General features: G+C 39.3%; 1 protein-coding gene across 1 annotated transcript; it reads right to left on the reverse strand.

The window, feature by feature from the left end:
* Positions 1-5,792: 5,792 nt before the first annotated feature.
* LOC116335714 (zinc finger protein 726-like) lies at positions 5,793-17,618 on the reverse strand. Its single transcript, XM_039617007.1, has 4 exons — positions 17,282-17,618; positions 15,913-15,989; positions 8,587-9,183; positions 5,793-8,340 (listed from the first exon to the last, which is right to left on the reverse strand). Exons 2-4 carry the CDS (start codon positions 15,928-15,930, stop codon positions 7,780-7,782), a joined length of 1,176 nt encoding a protein of 391 aa, XP_039472941.1. The 5' UTR covers positions 15,931-15,989; positions 17,282-17,618; the 3' UTR covers positions 5,793-7,779.
* Between the last annotated feature and the right edge of the window lie 1,821 nt (positions 17,619-19,439).

Below are 19,439 nucleotides of genomic sequence, written 5' to 3' on the forward strand. Positions count from 1 at the left end.
GAAAAAGTCACGTGATCGATACAGCTGCTGTATCGCTCATTGCCAACGCGCCAAACTTTGTTTAAAAGGTACCGCATCCGCATCCGCATCTGCCAACGGAATCAGTCGCCAACAAAAACAAAACAAAACACAAAATTACTCTTGCAAAGTTAAAAAACAAAACACATCTCTCTATAACAAAATGGAGCCCGAAAGAAAAAGAATTGTTTCTGCTGTGTGGGATCATTTTGATCTTTTAACTGCAAATAAGGTAATAGTTTGTCTTTGTTTCAGTGTAATCTGTCAGAATAGGAAAAACAGCAATGTGACTTGCAGTGTAAATTATTTATTTCATTTTATGCAGGTTAAATGTCGCATCTGTTCTGCGTTTCTTACACAAACAAAAGCACCTCCTCAGTGTTTAGGCATTACAGAGCCAAACATGAAAATGAGGAGACAAACACACTGAGAATGAACTCAGGCAGGCCTATATTGACACTGAACAGCTTTATCATCTTTTTTTTTTTTTTTTTCATTAATATGTGTTTTATTATTTTCAAATCAAGCATCTAGGAAGACTGTTCTGGACCAGGCAGTCCTGAATTTTATTATAGAGGACTGCCCAACCCCTTAGTATTGTGGAGAGTGTCAGAGAGAAACATTCCAAGATCAGAGGATCCTTTAACGTACTGGGGAATAGGAAGACATCTTATCAGAACCTTTTCCACCTGGCTTTACAGTTTTTGTGTATCCCAGCTTCATCTGTGCCTGTGAGTTTTCCAAAGCTGGGGAAATGATAAAAAAAAAAAAAAAAAAAACCCCGCAATAGACTGAATGCAAAAACAATGGATAGACTTATTTTTCTGAATAGAATTGTATAATAAAGTCTGAGTCAATTACATTTAAATGGGTAAAGTTACATTCACATTACTTTCATTTTAATTTTCACTTAATGTCATTCACAATATATTTTAAAGGTGTCTACAGTATTTGCAATGTAAAAGATATAAAATGATTCCATGGAAAGTACAATACCTTACAGTGTATACAAGTATGACTAGGTCATTGAATCAGTGTCTGTTGTGAGTCTTAAGTAAGTTGCCTGCAATGATATTTAAGGTCCAGCAGGTGTCAGCATGGAGCAAAACAGCAACACTGTGTCGACACAGTATCGATACAGTTTGGGGAATGTGCTGAAACGCTTCACGAGGCCTCATCTACCCATCACTAGTGGGCAGATCGATGCAGATATCGATCCAAACGTTGGTAGTGGTATATGATCGATACTTCAGTTTGTTTCTCTCTTCTAAGTTCACTGCTTTACTCCCGTTTTATGAAAAAGCAGCTCTCTCTGCTCGACTCCTGTCGTGCACACACACTTTGCTCCGCCCCCTTTTTCCTGATCTGCTTTGATTCGGTCCTGTGCGATCACGTGACTCGGCTGCCCTGAAAAAAAATACATTTTGGCTGCAGAGAGAGAAAGAGGAGCAGCATGTGGAGATATGTCACAGCTGTAAATAAAAACAGCAATGTGTGTGTGAAGGAAAGTTTCTACTGTGGCAACACCACCAATTCATAAAGACACAAAGAAGAGCAGCAAAAGAAACTCAGTGAGGAGGAGGGAAATCCCTCAGACAGACCCCTGCACAGAGGTCAGAGGTCACTGACAGAGTCCTTTCGGAAAGGCACAGGACATCCAGGTCGCTCATTTAGTCCTGAAAGTAAATTTCATTTCAAAGTGTTGATCGTCATCATTGTTGTTACTTGAGCAGATTGATTACTTATAAACTAAATGCACACATTAAAAATAACACATTCATCCCACTGAAGTGTTACATTAATTATTTTATTGGAGGCATGAATTCCCAGCAGGTCTGGGATCATACCATCATGTGACTGAAGGAAGCGGGGCAGATGTTCTAAAGACAGCAAGTGTAATGTTACAGGCCAGAACACAGAGAGACGGGGAAAAGTGAAGAAACAAGCGAAAACATAAAATGTGCATCTGACTGCATTTCAGTGATATTGGAGACGTCAAAGCTGAGTGAAAAATGTATCAAAGTAGGAGTTGGATAAAGTGATACCCTCTTTTACTTTCAGCCATTTTCCACTGTGGAGGACAAAAGGTTTCAAACTTGTCCAGGCCTTAAAGCTCATGTGTGTTCTCCACAGTAGCAGTAGATGTATAAAAATATGGCTTTTTTGAAAATAAAAGAATAAAATTGCTTCCTTGAAAAAGACTAAATTTACAGTTCAGTGTTGAATATTACATCAAATAAACTGTGTTTTGAATAGCAGAGAGTCATGTGAATGTGCGCTTGAAGGCTGTGATGGAGGTGTGGTCCCTGGCTCAGCTGCAGGGGAGGAGTGGTGCAGTGAGCTCAAGGGGGCGGTGCCGGGACGGCAGGTGAGGACAGAGCTGGTGGCATTTGAACTAGTGACAACCTCTTTCCCCTTTAGTGAAGCGAGAGACCAGAGAGAAGAGAAGAGCAAAAGCTGAGACGTACAGGACAAGTGAATACGCTTTATGTGTATGCACATATTGTATCTTACAGGCTTTCGTAATGGAGCTGCAGAGTCTGAAGGAGAGCCCCGTGCAGAAGTGACAGATGAAGAGCTGCGTTAACTGCATTTAAAAAAGGCAACTGTCAACTTGATGCCAGGGACGTTGAAGAAACGAGAGCTATTGCCCACCTGAGAATTCAAGTCGAGCAAGTAATCAGTAGTTTACCGTTTACCGATTACTTGCTCAAAATGCTATATACCACAATGCCAATCAGATTACTTCTTCCACGTGAGGGTGAACATGTAACGATGCTGGATAAGTTAAGGTTTGCTGCATTTTGGTAAATATGTGCCCAAGCGTGGTTGTCAAACCAGGGCGAAATGAAACTTGCTCTTGTTAAATATTCTTAAAACTGCTGTGTTGTATGCAGTGGCGGTCCTAGCCTGTTTGGTGCCCTTGGTGAACACTCCCTTTGTCTAAGGTTTATTTCTGGGATTTCGCACAACCCAGGATTCAAATCATGAATACATAATGGGCTTGGATTTACAACATTATGAATGAAATGTGCTGTATTTGGAAGCAGCCGGGCCCCCTCACCTTTCGATGTGTTGTGTGTGAGACTTTAAGTCATCAAACTGTAAATTATAAATTGTTTTTGATCCCTTTACCCCTGGTCCTAAAGTGTATATTTACTTTCTTACTGTTGTTATATTTATTGTTTGTTTACTTGCACTGATGTAACTGAAACCTCGTCGTCTCATCTCTCTATATACTGGACTGTATGTAGCGGAGATGATCGAGGGCTCTCGCGCTCACTTTATAGGATTTTGAAAACCCATCGGTGCAAATTATAAGTCTGTATCATAATGTTTGGTGTTTTTGTGTCTGTTAGTTTGTTTTTATTTTGTTTTATTTTGCAAGTTGGTTATTAGATGCCACTCCAGCCAGCCAGAGAATCGCCGTCACCCCGCCCTCTCCTCCCTTCCTCTCAGCAAATGGGCGGCAGAAAACCGATCATGCCTGTGCCATCTCTAAAATTCGCTGGCATGACGTCGGGGCAGCATGAATACAAGCATTTTTTTTTTTTTGCCGATGCCCATGATGCCACCCCCCATCATGATGCCACCCCGGGCAACTGCCCATGTCACCCGTATCAAAAACCGCGACTGGTTGTATGTACAGTTCATTGTAACTGATGTAACTTTCTATAAAGTGGTTTCAATAAAACAGAAAAGACAAATAAAAAGACAAAATAAACTACTGCATAACTAAATGAGCAAATACAATAATGTAATTTAAAGGAATTTAATAATGTAGATTTCTGTAGGGCTTTCTGTGGCCTAAAGGCATTAATTTTTCCATTATTTTTGCAGCAAAATGAAAATTTCCCTTGCCAAAAAATTTAACAGGGTTATAATTGGGTGTATAAGAAAGTGGGGAGGGTTTTTATGGCTTACAATTTATTAAAAAAAATAAATAATAAAATAAAGATCTGATTTCTACTATGCAGATTTTCACCAATCACGGGGGTCCCAGAATGTAACCTCTGAGATAATCTAAGGAATACCGTGTGAAAATTGCTCCCATACGTAGTGCTTTGACACATATTAATGTCAGCAGGCTAACGTCTTGATGCATTCTCAATCATCCAGGAAAGTAAATCTCCAAAAGTTGATTCTGTTCATCTGGATGTTTTCAGTGGGAGAAACGTTTCGTCACTCATCCAAGTGACTTCTTCAGTCTCAGCTGACTGCAGGTTTTCCCAATCTTATAATGACTATAATGACTATACATAATGATTGGTTTCAGTCATTATGCAAATGTACTGTTTATAAGATTTGGGGAAACCTGCAGTCAGCTGAGACTGAAGAAGTCACTTGGATGAGTGACGAAACGTTTCTCCCACTGAAAACATCCAGATGAACAGAATCAACTTTTGGAGGTCAGCAGGCTAACACACTTTGAATGGTGATACATTTTTCCATGAGTGTATTTCTGGTGGTTCCAATGCCATAATAGTTCACACATCAGAAGATCACTGTTTCCACTGAGGAAAGAGACAAATGCCTTTGGATGTGCTTCAGGGAGAGCATCCGGCATTAAAAATAAAAACTACCCAAAGAAATCTGTGGAACAAGGGAACAGCCAAAAGCAGCTACTGTAGTTTAAGCATGTTAGTGTGGCAATATCAGTTAGTACAGCTGAGACTGTCATCCCACCAGGATTTTCTGCTCTCCAGACTTCTCATTTAATGATTATTAAATCAACCTAAAAAGTTATTTCAAAGCCTTATTTGGACATCCAGATTAAATTAAAGCAGTCAAGATCTGATGAAATGGATATCCCAATGAAAGAAGGCGGTCCCTGAGATGTGTCTAATATCCAACTTGAAGTTTGTGTCAAAAATTGTACTTTACAGTAGAACTGGAGTCCAGGGAAATACCATGCAGAGTAACAATCTGTGGTGTTTCCTACAAAATCAGATCTTGTTTGTGTTTCTCATCCCATGGACCAACAAAAGGGCAACTGCCAATAGCTACAATGCAGGAGAAAATGAGTGAAGCTGGACGGTGCTGATTACAGCAGGCTTGTCACGACAGCACAAATACAAAAAAATACCAAGACCCAGGAAAATACAATTTTTGAAATACCACAAATGAAAAAAAAAACTTGCAACTTGGACAGCCACTGGTACAGCCTTCCCAGGAACAACATCACAGATCTCTGAACAGCTAAGATACTGCACTGAACCCTCAAAGAACAGACGACATGCAGGGGCGGGGTAATTATGTATATATGTACGTGTGTGTACATATATATATGTGTGTGTGTGTGTGTGTGTATGTATATTGTGTGCAGTTTGTACATTTCGGTGCTTTGTACTTGTGACGTGCAATGAAAATAAAGTTGAATTCTGTTCTATTGATGTTACAACCAGATGAACATGAGAAGCTTTTGTCACAGTACCTGCACTTGTATGGTTTCTCTACTGTGTGGATTCATTTATGGTTTTTAAGATGACAGAGGATGACCCACACTGGTCACAGAGGTGCTTTTTAACCTCACTGTGACAGAGTTCATGTCGTTTTAATTCACTTGGGGTGGGGAAGCCTCTCCCACATTCATTACAGTAGTTTGTTTTAACACATTTTAATTGCACTTTTGAAGGAAACCTCATCCTTTTAGCATTGTGGAGTGGAGTGGAGAACAGCCAAATCTCCTCATCTGAATAAACCTCCACCTGTGCCACTGAAAACAGTTAAATTAGTTTGAATCTAAAATCATGACTCCAGCTATTTGTTGTGAGATCAGTTCTTTATTTTCATACCGAACTGTTTAATAACAAGAACTTTACACAGAATTAATCAAATTTAACTAATGCTTTGACAATACAAACTTAAAATCAACAAGCAGAAATCAACAGCTCCAGAACATGTGGATCATAAAACAACATTTGGACTTCAAGGATACAGTAAATACACTAAAATGAAAGGAGGAGCCAAAAGTAGAAGTTAAATAGAATTTGAATTAACTTTAAAAAAAAAAAAGAAGTAACCCGTAATCTTTTAAAATGGTCCTGATGTGTGCTGCTGTTTTTTACTTTTAACAATTCTTTGCTGCAACTGTGAATAGGGCTTTGGAGCGTGACGTCACATGAGGGGGCGTGGTCACGATTTGGGGTCGAGCCGCCATATTAGTAGGCCAAACAAAGGGTTACAGGAGCAACAGCATATGGAAACATCAGCTATGGCTCGCACTTGCTGTGTTGTCGGTTGCAATGTTAGATCGCACGATCGGGAAGGGAATAAGCTGAAAAATGGGCTCTTTTTATCGTTTCCCCTGCTGGAAGCAACGCGAGGGATCTCACGTATGTTACCAAACGAAGACGTCAGGCTTGGATAGCAGCGGTGAGACGAACTGATATTGAGTTCTCTGCCATTATTTTTTGTTGGTGTGCTCCCGACATTTTCATTTCAGTATGTTCTAAAGAAATTCATATTGCTCTTTATAGGCTCAAACATCCTAACGTGTGATCCAGCAGAACTATGTTCTGTTTATAGAGTAGCTTATCGGTGACAACTCCTCCAGACTAGCAAGTGAAATTTGCCTTTTTTGCGGACGGCTCCTTTTGCCTTTCACTGCAGACGGTGTGTTTATGTTCTCATCTAGAGCAATTTTTGGGGCAGCTGCTGAGGAGAAGTCAATGTGATGTGCGACCTCTGGCTGTATCTTGGTCATATGGTCAACCTACTCACAACGTGGAGGCTTAAAAACGGCCATATCTTGTACCCAACCGTTTGTGAATTAGATGTGCGCCTCCAGGGATTTATAATTCCGAAAATGATTCGCCATGTATGCATTGACTCCACAGACAAGGTATTAGGGTAGGACAATGGCGGTAGGTCTTCAGGGTTTCTACTCCACTGCCGTATTTCATATGGGTCCACATTACCAATGCATGCTATCGTTTCCAAGTACCGTCTCTTGGCATCCGGGCTCAATCGCTCTCGATACAGCCCTTTGACTTTTGAGCTGATTTTAAGCATGGTTCTGGCAGTCGTCCGTCCAACACAGTGCGTTTGTTTTGATTCGTGGCCTTCTCAAATGGCGCCACGCTCCCACAATCCATTGCAGCGTTACGTCAACTCCAAAGCCCTATAAGAATGTGTTCTTTGACTGATTAAATAATGGTTACACTGACTCACTGCTCCTCCTTCTGGTACAAACTGGTATTACATGGAAGTACAGCCCAACACCAATTTAGCTTGAGTTTCTTTTTTCTGGACACAAAGTCACAGCAGTTGTTGTTGCTTCAGAAAACAAGTTAGATTTGGGAAAAAAGCAAGAAGTTAAAATGAAATGTAAAAAAATAATGTTTCTATGCACATCTGCGGTTTTGAAACAATATCAGTTTGGTAGTATAAAATAAAATATATTCCTATAACTTCAATAATACAGTAAAAAGTACAACATTACTATATCCTAAGAGAACAAAGATTAAAATGTAACAGGGATAACATTTTAGAATATTAAAATCCCTCAAAGGAAAAAAAAACTTGATGTGCATAGCTTTACTTGCAGCTTCATAAATGTAACATCCAGGTTTATTCACTGCAGCTCCACAAATCAGAGCTACCTCATCAGATCCAAGTGTGACATCAGCTGACACTCTTTACAGGAGAGTCCATCTGAACTCTGTGGAGCCTGATCTCAAGGTTTTTAAGTCTGACCCTAAAACCAGAAGAGGATCTTTCTGTCTCTTCAGATTCATTGTGATCCAGTGATGACAGTGATCACAGTCCTGCATGATCACGCCGATGGTTGTGCAGAGCTGATAATGAAGTGAATGTTTTTGCACATTGGTAACAGTGAAACAGTTTATTAACAGCGTGGGATCGCTTGTGTTTGGAGTATGAACTGAGATTCATGAAGCTTTTGTCACACTGGTCACAGCTAAAGTTCCCTTTAACGTGTGTACTCTCATGAAGGTTACGACAACTTGATTGTGAAAAGCTCTTGTCACAGTGTCTGCACGTGTATGGTTTCTCTCCTGTGTGGACTCGTTTATGCTTTTTAAGGTCACATGCAGTGGTGAAGGATGACCCACATTGGTCACAGACGTGCTTTTTAACCCCACTGTGACAGAGTTCATGTATTTTTAATTCACTCGGTGTGGGGAAGCCTTTCCCACATTCTTTGCAGTAGTTCATTTTATCTCCAGTGTGTCTACGCTGATGTAATTTTAGGCACCGCTGCTGATTGAAAGTTTTTCCACAAAGGTCACAACGAAACGCTTTCCCACCACCACAGCGATGACAGGGTTGAGAGCTGGATCCATCTGTGTCGCTCTGCTTCTAAACAAAGACACAAAGACGGTGTAAGTCAGGGAATTCCTTCAACATTTTTGCAAGAATTAATAAATAGCACATTAGAATTTGATGAACTGCCCAGCACTGCCGTTATATGCAGTATAATCCCTAACAGGCAAATACAGTTTATTTTACAGAATTTTTCGAAACAGTTTCCTGTTCGTCATTTTCTTGTTTTCTTTCTGTCCTGTCAATTGAGGTCAAAATAAATAAACGAGGAAAAATACATACCTCACAGTAACTGCACTTGTAGAGTTTCTTTCTGCTGTGGATCTGTTGGTGTTTTTTCAGGAGCCGTAGAGTTGTAAAAGCCTTATTACACAGGTCACATTTATAAGGTCTCTCCATAGTGTGTGTAAACACGTGGTGGTGCAATTCTGTGTCTGTTGCGCACTTTTTGCCACATTGATCACAGTAGTAATCACCATGTAGAGTGTGAATGGGTAGTTGTATATTTTGGTATCCTAACTGGCTGAAAGTTTTTCCACACATGTCACAGTCCTCCACCTTAATTCCAGGGTGGGTAACTTGATACATCGGTGAGCTGCTACACTGAGTGAAAACTCTGCCGCACTGATCGCAGCTGAGCGCTTTAACGTTGCAGTGTATGAGTTGGTGTGTTTTTAAGTGTTCAGGCTTAGTAAAAGATTTTTCACACAAGTCACAGCTAAATTGTCTCTCTTCAGTGTGGATGAGTTGATGACATTTCAGGTTGGACTGCCCAATAAAATCCTTCCCACACTCGTCACAGCTGTATGTTTCCTCTGCCTTTCTTCTGTGAGGTTTGTCGGCCTCCTGAGAGCACTGACTTCTCTCTCCATGTTGGTCCTGCAGTGACAGAGATACAGAGGCAGTGAGTGAAATGCAGTCCTCAAACAAACTGAACCTCCCTCCATTAACACTTTCACCGTCAAAGAAATATGTTGAAGATGCCAACTGCCACTAGAATTTTAGATGATTCCCTAAAATATTTGTTATAAATACAGAAACAGTGACTAGATCAAAAGAAAGAGGACAATATGTTTGTGAAGGCTCTCAGTCCTCCAGGTCATCGTTGTCTAAAGAGCTTGGAAAGAAAAGCGCCTGGACTTCTTTAAGTTTCCTTGAAGACGTTTCATCTCTAATCCAAGAAGCTTCTTCAGTTCTAAGAGCAAAGTGTTCCCATGGACCCTGTACTGATACTCTATGTAATCGGACCTTCACCAAAACCTTGGCTGATTGTGATCCATGCCCATTTTCACAGCTTACCTTTGACGATTAGGTAGAGGATCAAAAGGGTGTCCATGACCCAAGACTTAAAGGGTTCTTAAAAAAGTCCAGACAGTCCGAAGAAAAAGATGAGGAGGGTAGATATATTCTAGTTAGGGGAAAGATAGAAGGATCTGATTTCACTTTGATTAACGTATATATTCCACATGGCAGTACCTTTTTCTTTTTACAATAAGATAATAGAGTTGATGATTTGTCCGTCTAAAGCAGTGGTTCCCAAATTTTTTTTTGCTAGGCCCCCTTTGTTTGACAAGAAAAATCTTCACCCCCAAAAAAATCTGACTGACTATCTTCAGGTTTTACACACTCACATATACCCACGCAGTTACTGTCCCTCCATGTAGAAAGGCAGAGATGTCACTGTGTGATTATCAATACATTTTTCAAAAATGCCTCTCTGTGCAAAATGGGTTCAAAACATAAACAACTGTCGGATACTGTTTGTCCGTGATTTGGACAGGGGGAACAATGATGAAAAAATATTGCCGTAAACAGTTTATTTTGCGACACCACGAAACAAACGATAGTGTAAAATGAAACGATAGATGTTTTTATATCGTCATCCAATATATATTGTTATATCGAACAGCCCTACTTAGAGGAAAACAAAAGAGATATAATATGGAGATTTAACCCCAGCCTACTTAACAATGCTAATTTTAGGAAAGAAATGGACTGGAATTCAAATGTACATGAAAGAAAATGATAATGAACAGGTGTCCCAACCGATACTGTGGGATGCAGGAAAGGCAGTATTAAGAGGAAAAATTATTGCAGCTGCCTCAGGGAAAAAGAAACTTTACCAGGAAAAACTACAGGACTCATTAAAAACAGCTGAGGCAGCTAGAAAGCAGCCATGCACAAAACCAAACTCCAACTACAGTAGAACAAATTAAGAAACTAAGAAATGAAATTTACTTAATATACACTTGGGAAATTGAAAAAAAAAGATGCTATTTTCTAGACAAAGATATTACAAAAACGGCTCTAAATTTACAAAATTATTGGCATGGAAACTTTAGAAACGTCCAGCAGACAATACAATATACAAAATAATTGATCCCCAGAAAAAACATAATAGATAGTAAGCAGGACAAGATCCAGTCTGTCTTGGAAACCTTTTATAAACAACTCTTTTCTAAAACTACAGATGTCAGAATTGATCAAATGGACATATTTCTTGAAACTCTCAATTTACCTGTCATGAATGAAGACCAGAATAAACAACTAGCCTCTGAAATAATGGTAAAGGAGTTACAAAATGCCATGAGAAAGCTGAAAGCTAATAAATCGCCAGGAAGTCATGGGTTCACATCCGAATTCTATGAAGCATTCAAAGAGGATCTTATCTTTATACTGAGAAAAACATGCAATTGGGCACTTGAAAAGGCACAAATCCCACCTACCTGGAAAGAAGCAATTATATCTCTCATACCGAAGAAGGCCAAGGATAAGAAAGAATGTGGGTCCTAAGGCCAATTTCTGTACTTAATGTAGATTACTGTATCTATACATCCATTATGACAAAACGAATGGAAAAAATACTCACTAACCTGATGCATAATGATCAAGCTGTCTTTATACATAAACGTCAAACGTAATGCAAGACACGCTTTACACATAATGAACTAAATACAACAACATACAGAACAGGCAGTGATCCTAAGCCTTGACGCTGGAAAGGCATTTGACTCGGCTTGTTGGCAATACCTATATAGAGTTTTGCATAATTTTGGTTTTAATGAGCTGGTGATGAACAATGTACAGGCGTTATATGAAATCTAACTGCAAAGCTTAGGATTAATGGTCACCTAACTCAACCTCTAACATTGGAGAGAGGAGTGAGAGCTGTGCCTGGTCTCCTCTTTTCTTTGCTATATTTCTGGAGCCGCTAGCCCAGTATATAAGGCAAAACTGAAACATTACAGGTGTTACAAAAAAATTATGTGGAACACAAAATAGCATGCTATGCCAATGATGTACTTTTATACCTAAAAACACCTGAGGAGTCTCTGCCGGAGGTAATGAACCGTCTTAAAAACATTGGCCCAATGACAGGATATAAAATGAATCTAAGTAAAACTGATGCCCTTATTTATAATTATAGTCCATCTGAAAAACTCAAACAAGCACAACCACTGAAATGGAACAGGATCAATTAAATACCTGGGGACAACACTTACTAAAGATACAAAAAGACTATTTGACAAAAATTACAACCATTTATATCAACGAGTCAAAGAGGAACTTAAATTCTAGAGCATAAGCTCTAGAATAGAAACCAACAAAATTAATGTTTTACCAAGATTTCTATAATTGTTTCAGACTCTAGCACGCCAGATTAACCAAAAAGATATTTTTGAATGGGATAAAGCCATCTCTAGATTTATATGGCAAATGAAATGACCCAGAATACAATACAAAATATTACAACTGCCCATAGAGAACGGTGGCTGGGGCTTACCCTGTTTAAAAAAATATTATATAAAGCCAAACAATAACATTTTTTTCAATTAGGGATAGGTTGCGCCACAAAGCAGGGCTCGCAAAATCGCTAGCCCGACGTCCCGGGGCAGCGATTTTTCCAGTTGGGCTACCAAAATCTACCTCAGCCCTGCCCGTCGGGCTATCATAGGAAGGGAAAGTATATGTCAATGCTTTTGCATTCTTTCGCCAGTGTAGCTGAGTAATTATGTCATTGGCATCGATGAGCCACTGTCAATATGTGACATATTGAAATCGCGCTTGAATTTGCGCTTGTTTTTTGCTTTCACTTTCATTTTGCGATCGCGCGAAAGGTGTGTAGAGAGCGGCAGCACTGATTGGTGAGTGACGATTAATTGCGCACCAATTCCTCTGACATCGTCTTATCACTCATTAGCTTACTATTCAAAGGCGACAAGTGAAATCTCCCACAGCAAGCTTAAACATGTGAGAGGTTGATTGTGCAGAGAATCGCTGACGGTTATGTAAGTACGTGTGTAAAAGCAGCAGGATTTATGTCGGTATTTTAGTTCTGAGTCAAATAAGACAGGTCAGGGTGAAGAAGGGGCAGCCAAAGAAAAGCCGACCACAAAACGGAAAAGTTATGACAAATCAGACTATGAGGCAAAAAGAAAGCTCAGCTCTTTTGGTTTCATGGACAAAAGAATTTATGTGGCTGGAATATGACGAGCTAAATAACATGATGTTCTGCCAGGTGCGTTGTGAGTTTCATTTGATTTCTGAGTCGACAAGCGCCTTTGTTAATGGGACCAGTAATTTTAAGAAAGACCCCATCAGACCCCATGAGAAATACAAGAAATGCATTACTGCCCAGTCTGCAGCATCTTTCCCAGAACAAACAGCAATTGCAAAAAACATACTAAAAATAAACCAAGCACAACAAGAGCTCCTGAAAAATCTGTTTAGAACAGCGTGCTATGTTGCAAAGAGTGAACTACCATTGGCAAAATTTAGCAGTCTTTGCAAACTTCAAAAAGCAAATGTCCTAGTTCCACTTACCCCTTACCCGTGACTTCAGTGGAAATTTCAAATTCAGGATCTGACAGACTGATTCATGTTCTACACAGTTCTTGCAAGTTCATAGAAATTTCTGTTCAATTAGAACCAAGTATTTGAGTTGATGGTTGTAATTTTTATACAGTTGTTGTGATTTGTATTTGTATTTTTTTGATTAATTTTTGTTTCCGATACAATATTATACTTTGATGTATAATATTGTAACGGAAACAAAACATTAAAAAAAAAATTGCTTTCTTTTTTATTCGGGCTGCTTAAATTTATTTTGGGCTACCAAAAACTGAAGAATGCCTGCCCGAAGGGCTACCAGAGATTTTGAAATTTTGCGAGCCTTGCAAAGGATACACCTGACCCATCCTTCAAATATGGGGAAAAGCAGGACGCATTTGTCGGCCGCATTTGGAGGAGTCTTCCAATTTGGACAGCCTTTGTTGAGTCATGTCAAGTAATCGGCCTACAAATGCAGCCTCCGAAGGATGTGGCTCCTGGATTTGGACACAGCTATGATACCGGAGACTGCTTCTTCTTCTTCTGTGTTTAACAACAGTTAGCATCCTTGTAGATGCATTGCTGCCATCTTCTGTTTACACTCTTAAATCCTATTACTTATTCCTGTGTCTTTCAGGAGCTTACAAAGTTTCAAATGATACATTGACTATTAAATTAGTCGTCAACAATTTTGATAGCCGATGTAATCGTGACTAGTCGACTAATCGTGGCAGCCCTAGACCCAATCCATCAAGAAATAGCCAGGAAATTCTGACTTGCTGGAACTGAGATGTTTATTAACCCTTCTAACAAAATCCACAAAAATGTTTTTGGGATATCATGCTGTTTATGATATATGTTTTGTATCGCATTTGATACATTGGGCATTTTTGGCAACTTTTTGTTAACAACAATATTAATTTTAGACAAAAAAAGGAGACATTTGTCCATAACATTTTGAAATTATAGAATATGTTTTACAGTTTTTCCTCTCAGGAACTCATGTATCAAATATGACACAAATGGCATTATAGGGTTAAGGGTGGGCCCCCCCCTGTCTCCTGGAGATAGGCAGCAATCTGAGTGATCTTGCTGTGGCTGTGCATGGTTCTTCATTCTTCTGAGGTCCCTCAGAACAGTGTTCTGTTTGTTAAATATATTAACTGTTAAATTTATCCAGATCTTGTTTCTTCAGACTTCAGTCCTCCGATAAACAGCACAGAAGAAGTTTGGCAAAGTTTTGGAAATTTTTTCATGTTACTAAGCAACATACTCAACTCTGCTGCTCAACCCAAGAATGCATTTTCTTCCATTTCAGGGGAAATAAACAGGATTTATTGCCCAGAAGCATTGTTACCCCAAAGACAGAATGCACCAAACACAAATTTCCTTACTTTTTGTGCTATGTAAGGTTGGGCGATATGTAAAATTTTTCCAGCTGACATTCGTCAGTCCAATAAAATGACGATAGGCGATATATTTGCGCACGGAATATTTTACCTTCTTTTCTTGTTTTATTACTATTAATGTAGCTACTTTTGGAATTATTCATTAATTTAGTTATTTATTTTAGATGTGCCAAATCGCACAAAAGATGTAACATTGGGTGTGAGATTTTTTTAATGTTCGCTGAAAGAGACATTTTGATTTTCAACTTGTTTATTTTTGTATTTGTTGTTTGGTCATGTAAGAGGGATAAACACTGTAACGGCCCATAAACACAGTTATAGTGGGGGGAAAAGCCAGTTTCTCTTTGTTTCCCTCTCAACCATTGTGGGTTTTTAAAAAAATTTAATAAAATGCTTTAGTTTTTTTCTGAACATAGGCTACTGCCTTTGTGATTCGCTGATTTGAGGAGGCGCACTTTGAGGAGGGAGCATTTGCTCGCAGCTGGAAGAGGTTGCCGTTAAAACAGCGCTATTATTTATTTCCGTTGACTGCTTCTCTTATCTTCAACCAACATTATTGCCAAACTTATCTATGGGCAAATAAATAAATCGCTCTTGTAAAATCGCTCTTGTTGTGTGTTTATAAGACATGAGGGCGGCGCATATTTAGAGACTACTTTGGTGTTTGACCAGAGAGCTCTCTCCATGCTGCAGCATGTGATTTAACCAAATCAAAAGACACTCATCAAGTGTTTGCAGTTTATTTAAAAACTTATACGGCATATGCTTTCCTATAAGTTACATGGCTGATTTTAACCCTGTATTGCCTAATTGAATCCTAGATAATTTGCCTACTTAATTTCTTCCAGTTGCCTTTATTTGCCCCACTGTTTCCTGTACACTGTCTTTCCTTTGACCCATGTGTCCCACTTGTACTGACACTTCTTTTTCTGGCCTTTCTCAATTTTATGCAGATGACATCCAGCTGTGCACGTCTTTAAAGGCTCATCAGATAAATGAGCTTCTAGCCTAGTTGAGGGAATAGTGACTGGCTCTCCAGTAATTGCTTTGTTTTAAACTCTTGCAAGTCTGAGTGTAATGTCTTGTAAAGTAATGCACTGGAATGTGAGATGTGAGAACCACAATGAAAATGACATTACAGAAGAAAAATGTGTATTGGAAAATTTCTTATATTAAGAATTGTGGCTTTAATATAAAACTGATTAACAGAACATTTGTTTCAGTGTTCTGTAAAAAACTTCTCGTGTAAAAAAAAATCTTTACACGTCTTGTTGTTTGAATTTCAGTAATGCATGTAGGAACAAGGCTAAATCTGGTGCTAGTTATAATCCTAATCACACAGCAGCAGCTGACAAAGTTTCTTCCTCACCTTTTGTGTTGAATCCATCGTGACTGAGCTGAGTCCAAGCGGCTGAAAAGGTTCCTCTGCTGCTCAGCGGTGATCGGCTGGGACACAAAACAGATCTTTATTAGGATTCCACTTGAGCTGCAGCGATTCATCAAGTAACTTGTTCATAAAAAAATTTGCTTCCATGACTACTTTAACTCTGTAGCTCTCAGTTGTCGACATGTAAGCGTTTCGTTGTGGAAATTTAGTGCATTAAATGAAACAAGTCACACTGCTGGAGTGCTGTACAAGCAGGATACTTCATTCATTGGCAATCTCCTACATGCCTTCAGTTCTGCTACATGCAGGGGTCGCGGGGTTAACATAAGGGCATAACATATGCATAGGACAAGGAAGGGTGTATGTTAGCATACAATGAAAAAATTCTTCTACAGTTTCGTGACTGTTTTACTCATATTTGTGACTAAATACAGACATGCAATGAAACAGATCTACTAGAACATGATAATAAAATTTTACATTAAACCCATGCAGTCCCCACTTTTTCTACAGGAGTGATGATGATGATGTCATACTTTAAGGCATGTAACGTATTTCTTCATGTTAATAATCTACAGAAGTGAAAATGATGCTTATGCGCAAGTTCAATAAGGAAGATCTGTAATCAGTCATCTGTTTGGTGACCTAGGTGTTCAGCTGCTTTTCTATTTACATGCCCACCACGTTCCCACGCTATTCAAGTCTTCAAAGGGATCTCTCCTTATTGAAATAAACTTTGCAGATGAATTGTTAACTTGGTTTGATAGTGTTTAAATCAGGAGGCTTGCTGAAGGCTGACAACAGCAGCCCTACATTATATGACAGTGATGCCTTTGAACATCAGGGGTGAATCTAAAGGGGGGCTTGGGGTGCATTACACCACATTTGTTTCAGGACTTTAGTAGTGTTAGTATAATTGTATTAAATATTTCCATATTTAAAAAAGTAAAAATATACACTACTGGTCAGTAATTCCTACAGGTGTTTCAACTTTTCTGGATTATTTCCAGCCCCCTGTGTCTGCATAAAAGCAGTGTTGGAACACACTGTGGTACCATACCCCCATGAGCACCAGCTGAACAGTAATTTACTGCAGAAAGTAGTGTGTTGCAACAAAAATGGCAAGAAAAGGGATTTAACAATGGAAGAGAGACAGACCAAGAGAAGACTTCAATCCTCGAGCTAAGATAAGTACTGCCTGGGCCATGAAGCACCGCCATTAGACCACTGAAGACTGGAATAAGGTATCTTCATTTTTAAGACATTTTTAAATTATTCGTTCTCCTAGTTATTAATAATCTCTGGTTCTCTGTCACAGCATGTCTTTGTCACGTCTTTCTCAGTTCCTCACCCCAACAGGTCTCTGCAGAAGGCTGCCCCTCTCCGAGCTTGGTTTGCTGGAGATTTCTTCTTGTTAAAAGGGAGTTTTTCCTTTCCACTGTCACCAATGCACTTGCTCATAGGGGTCATCTTATTATGGAACTTTCTGTGTTCTGGTGTAGGGTCTTTATCTCATAATATAAAACACTTTGAGGCAACTGTTGTTGTGATTTGATGCTACATAAATAAAATCAAATTGAACTAAACTTCTTCATTCAGCTGAAAATCTTCTGTAAACAAAGTGAAATAAAACCCAACATTCAATCCACAACATGATTAAAAACATTCTTCTTCTCCCCCCAAATCAAGAGCTGCACATTAGCCACCACAATATATTTGTCTTATTATACTCTATGCTTTTAAATATTCTGCTTCTGCTGATGAGCCAAAAACCTTTCAACTCTCAAACTTCAGCAAAGAATAAGAGAGGGAGAGAGAGCAGGCATCAAGGTTAGAGACACTATCTCACAGGAACGAAAGAGAGAGAGAACGACAGAGACACCAGAGGGATCTGCTGCTTATCTCTTTAGAAAATGGGTCCAGGCAGGACCATCAGTAAATAGCCTGGTCCCAGGCCACATGTTCACCTGGACAATAAAGTTTATTGTGACCCTGATACTGCAGCAGATCGCTCTGATTTCCTGTTATCACTTAAATAGAAATGAGGCTGTAGAGGTTTGGTGCAGGCAGAAAAACAGCTGCAGGGACAATGAAAAGACTTTTCTGCTCCAACTTCTCCCAGCATGCTGAGCTAATGATTAGTTGGTGTTTTTCTCCAAACACTCTCTCACTCTTCTCTCAACGTGTTGACAATAAACTGTGAACAGACCCGAGGAGAGCAGCAGAAGACCTCATTCAGGAGCTAAACTCAACATGAACTGAACTCACAGTAAAGTTAGCTCGGTGCTTACCTTTAGATGAGCCCACAAACCGAGAGAAACTCCGTGATGAAGCTGGAACTCTTCCAAACACAGGAAACAGATCAGGAGCAGAGACCCACGTGGTTCACGCTGATCTCAGCTACGATCCAGGAGACAAGGGTGGGCAGATCGATGCAGATATCGATCCAAACGTTGGTAGTGGTATATGATCGGTACTTTAGTTCGTTTCTCTCCTCTAAGTTCACTACTTTACTCCCGTTTCATGAAAATGCAGCTCTCTTCTCGACTCCTCTCCTGGACACATGCACTCCTTCTCTCTACACTCTTTCCTGCTCTGCTGTGATTTGTTACTGTGATCACGTGACTGAGCTGCCCTGAGGAAATACATTTGGGCTGCAGACAGTGAGAAAGACAAGCATGAACCGCCAATACAAATATTAAGAAAGAAGAAGAAGAAGAAAGACAAGCATCATATGAAGATCTCGAAAAGTTGATTCTGTTCACATTAACATGTGTGTCTCTGTATTAACAAACATACCATATTGGCCCAGTTTATTTTTCTTATCATTGTTGTGAGGAGACCATAAATAGCATTTGTATTTTCTGTTGTACAGTTCATTTGCTGTTATGGAGTTCTTGTTATGAATAAAAAGTGTCTTTTTTTTGTTTCAAAATAGCTGATAACTATTCGCTGATAGCTGCCAACATTTGCAAACAAATATAATTCTATAAAGTGGTTCTATATAATGTGTAACTGTTCATATAGAGCGTTATTAAATTTATTGCTAATGCAATCATATGGCACACTGACTTCTGAGGAAATTTTAAATGGCACTCACCATCAAAAAGGTTGCCTACCCCTGGTATAAAGACTCCATCAACAAGGCCAAACAAAGTTTCTACTCAGGTATTATCAGTTCTTATGAGGGTAATGCAAGGATTTTGTTTTTGGTTCTCAACAAACAAATTCAATCCCCCAGTGCTTCACTTCTGAAACCTGTAACTCCTTGATGCTGTTCTGGACTACAAAAATCAATAACATCCACCAGCAACTCAGTTCAAATGTTGTGTCTCCTCCCTCTCCAGAACCTTTTCTCTATTTTGAGCTGTTTTCCACTTTTCATCTTCCTGATTTATCTGATATTTCTGAGTTTATATGTATATCAAATCCTGCCACATGTCATCTTGACCCTATGCCTACAGGGCTTGTGAAATCCTGCCTCTCTTCCTTACTCCCACTCATCTCTG

This window comes from Oreochromis aureus, linkage group 9 (assembly GCF_013358895.1).
Source record: "Oreochromis aureus strain Israel breed Guangdong linkage group 9, ZZ_aureus, whole genome shotgun sequence".
NCBI lineage: Eukaryota > Metazoa > Chordata > Actinopteri > Cichliformes > Cichlidae > Oreochromis > Oreochromis aureus.

What these genes read in the sequence shown, in the direction of transcription:
- LOC116335714 (XM_039617007.1), bottom strand. An exon ending in ACAAGTGCAGTTACTGTGAG is followed by an intron (nt 8,341 to 8,586) that starts GTATGTATTTTT and finishes GTCTTTGTTTAG; the next exon opens with AAGCAGAGCGACACAGATGG.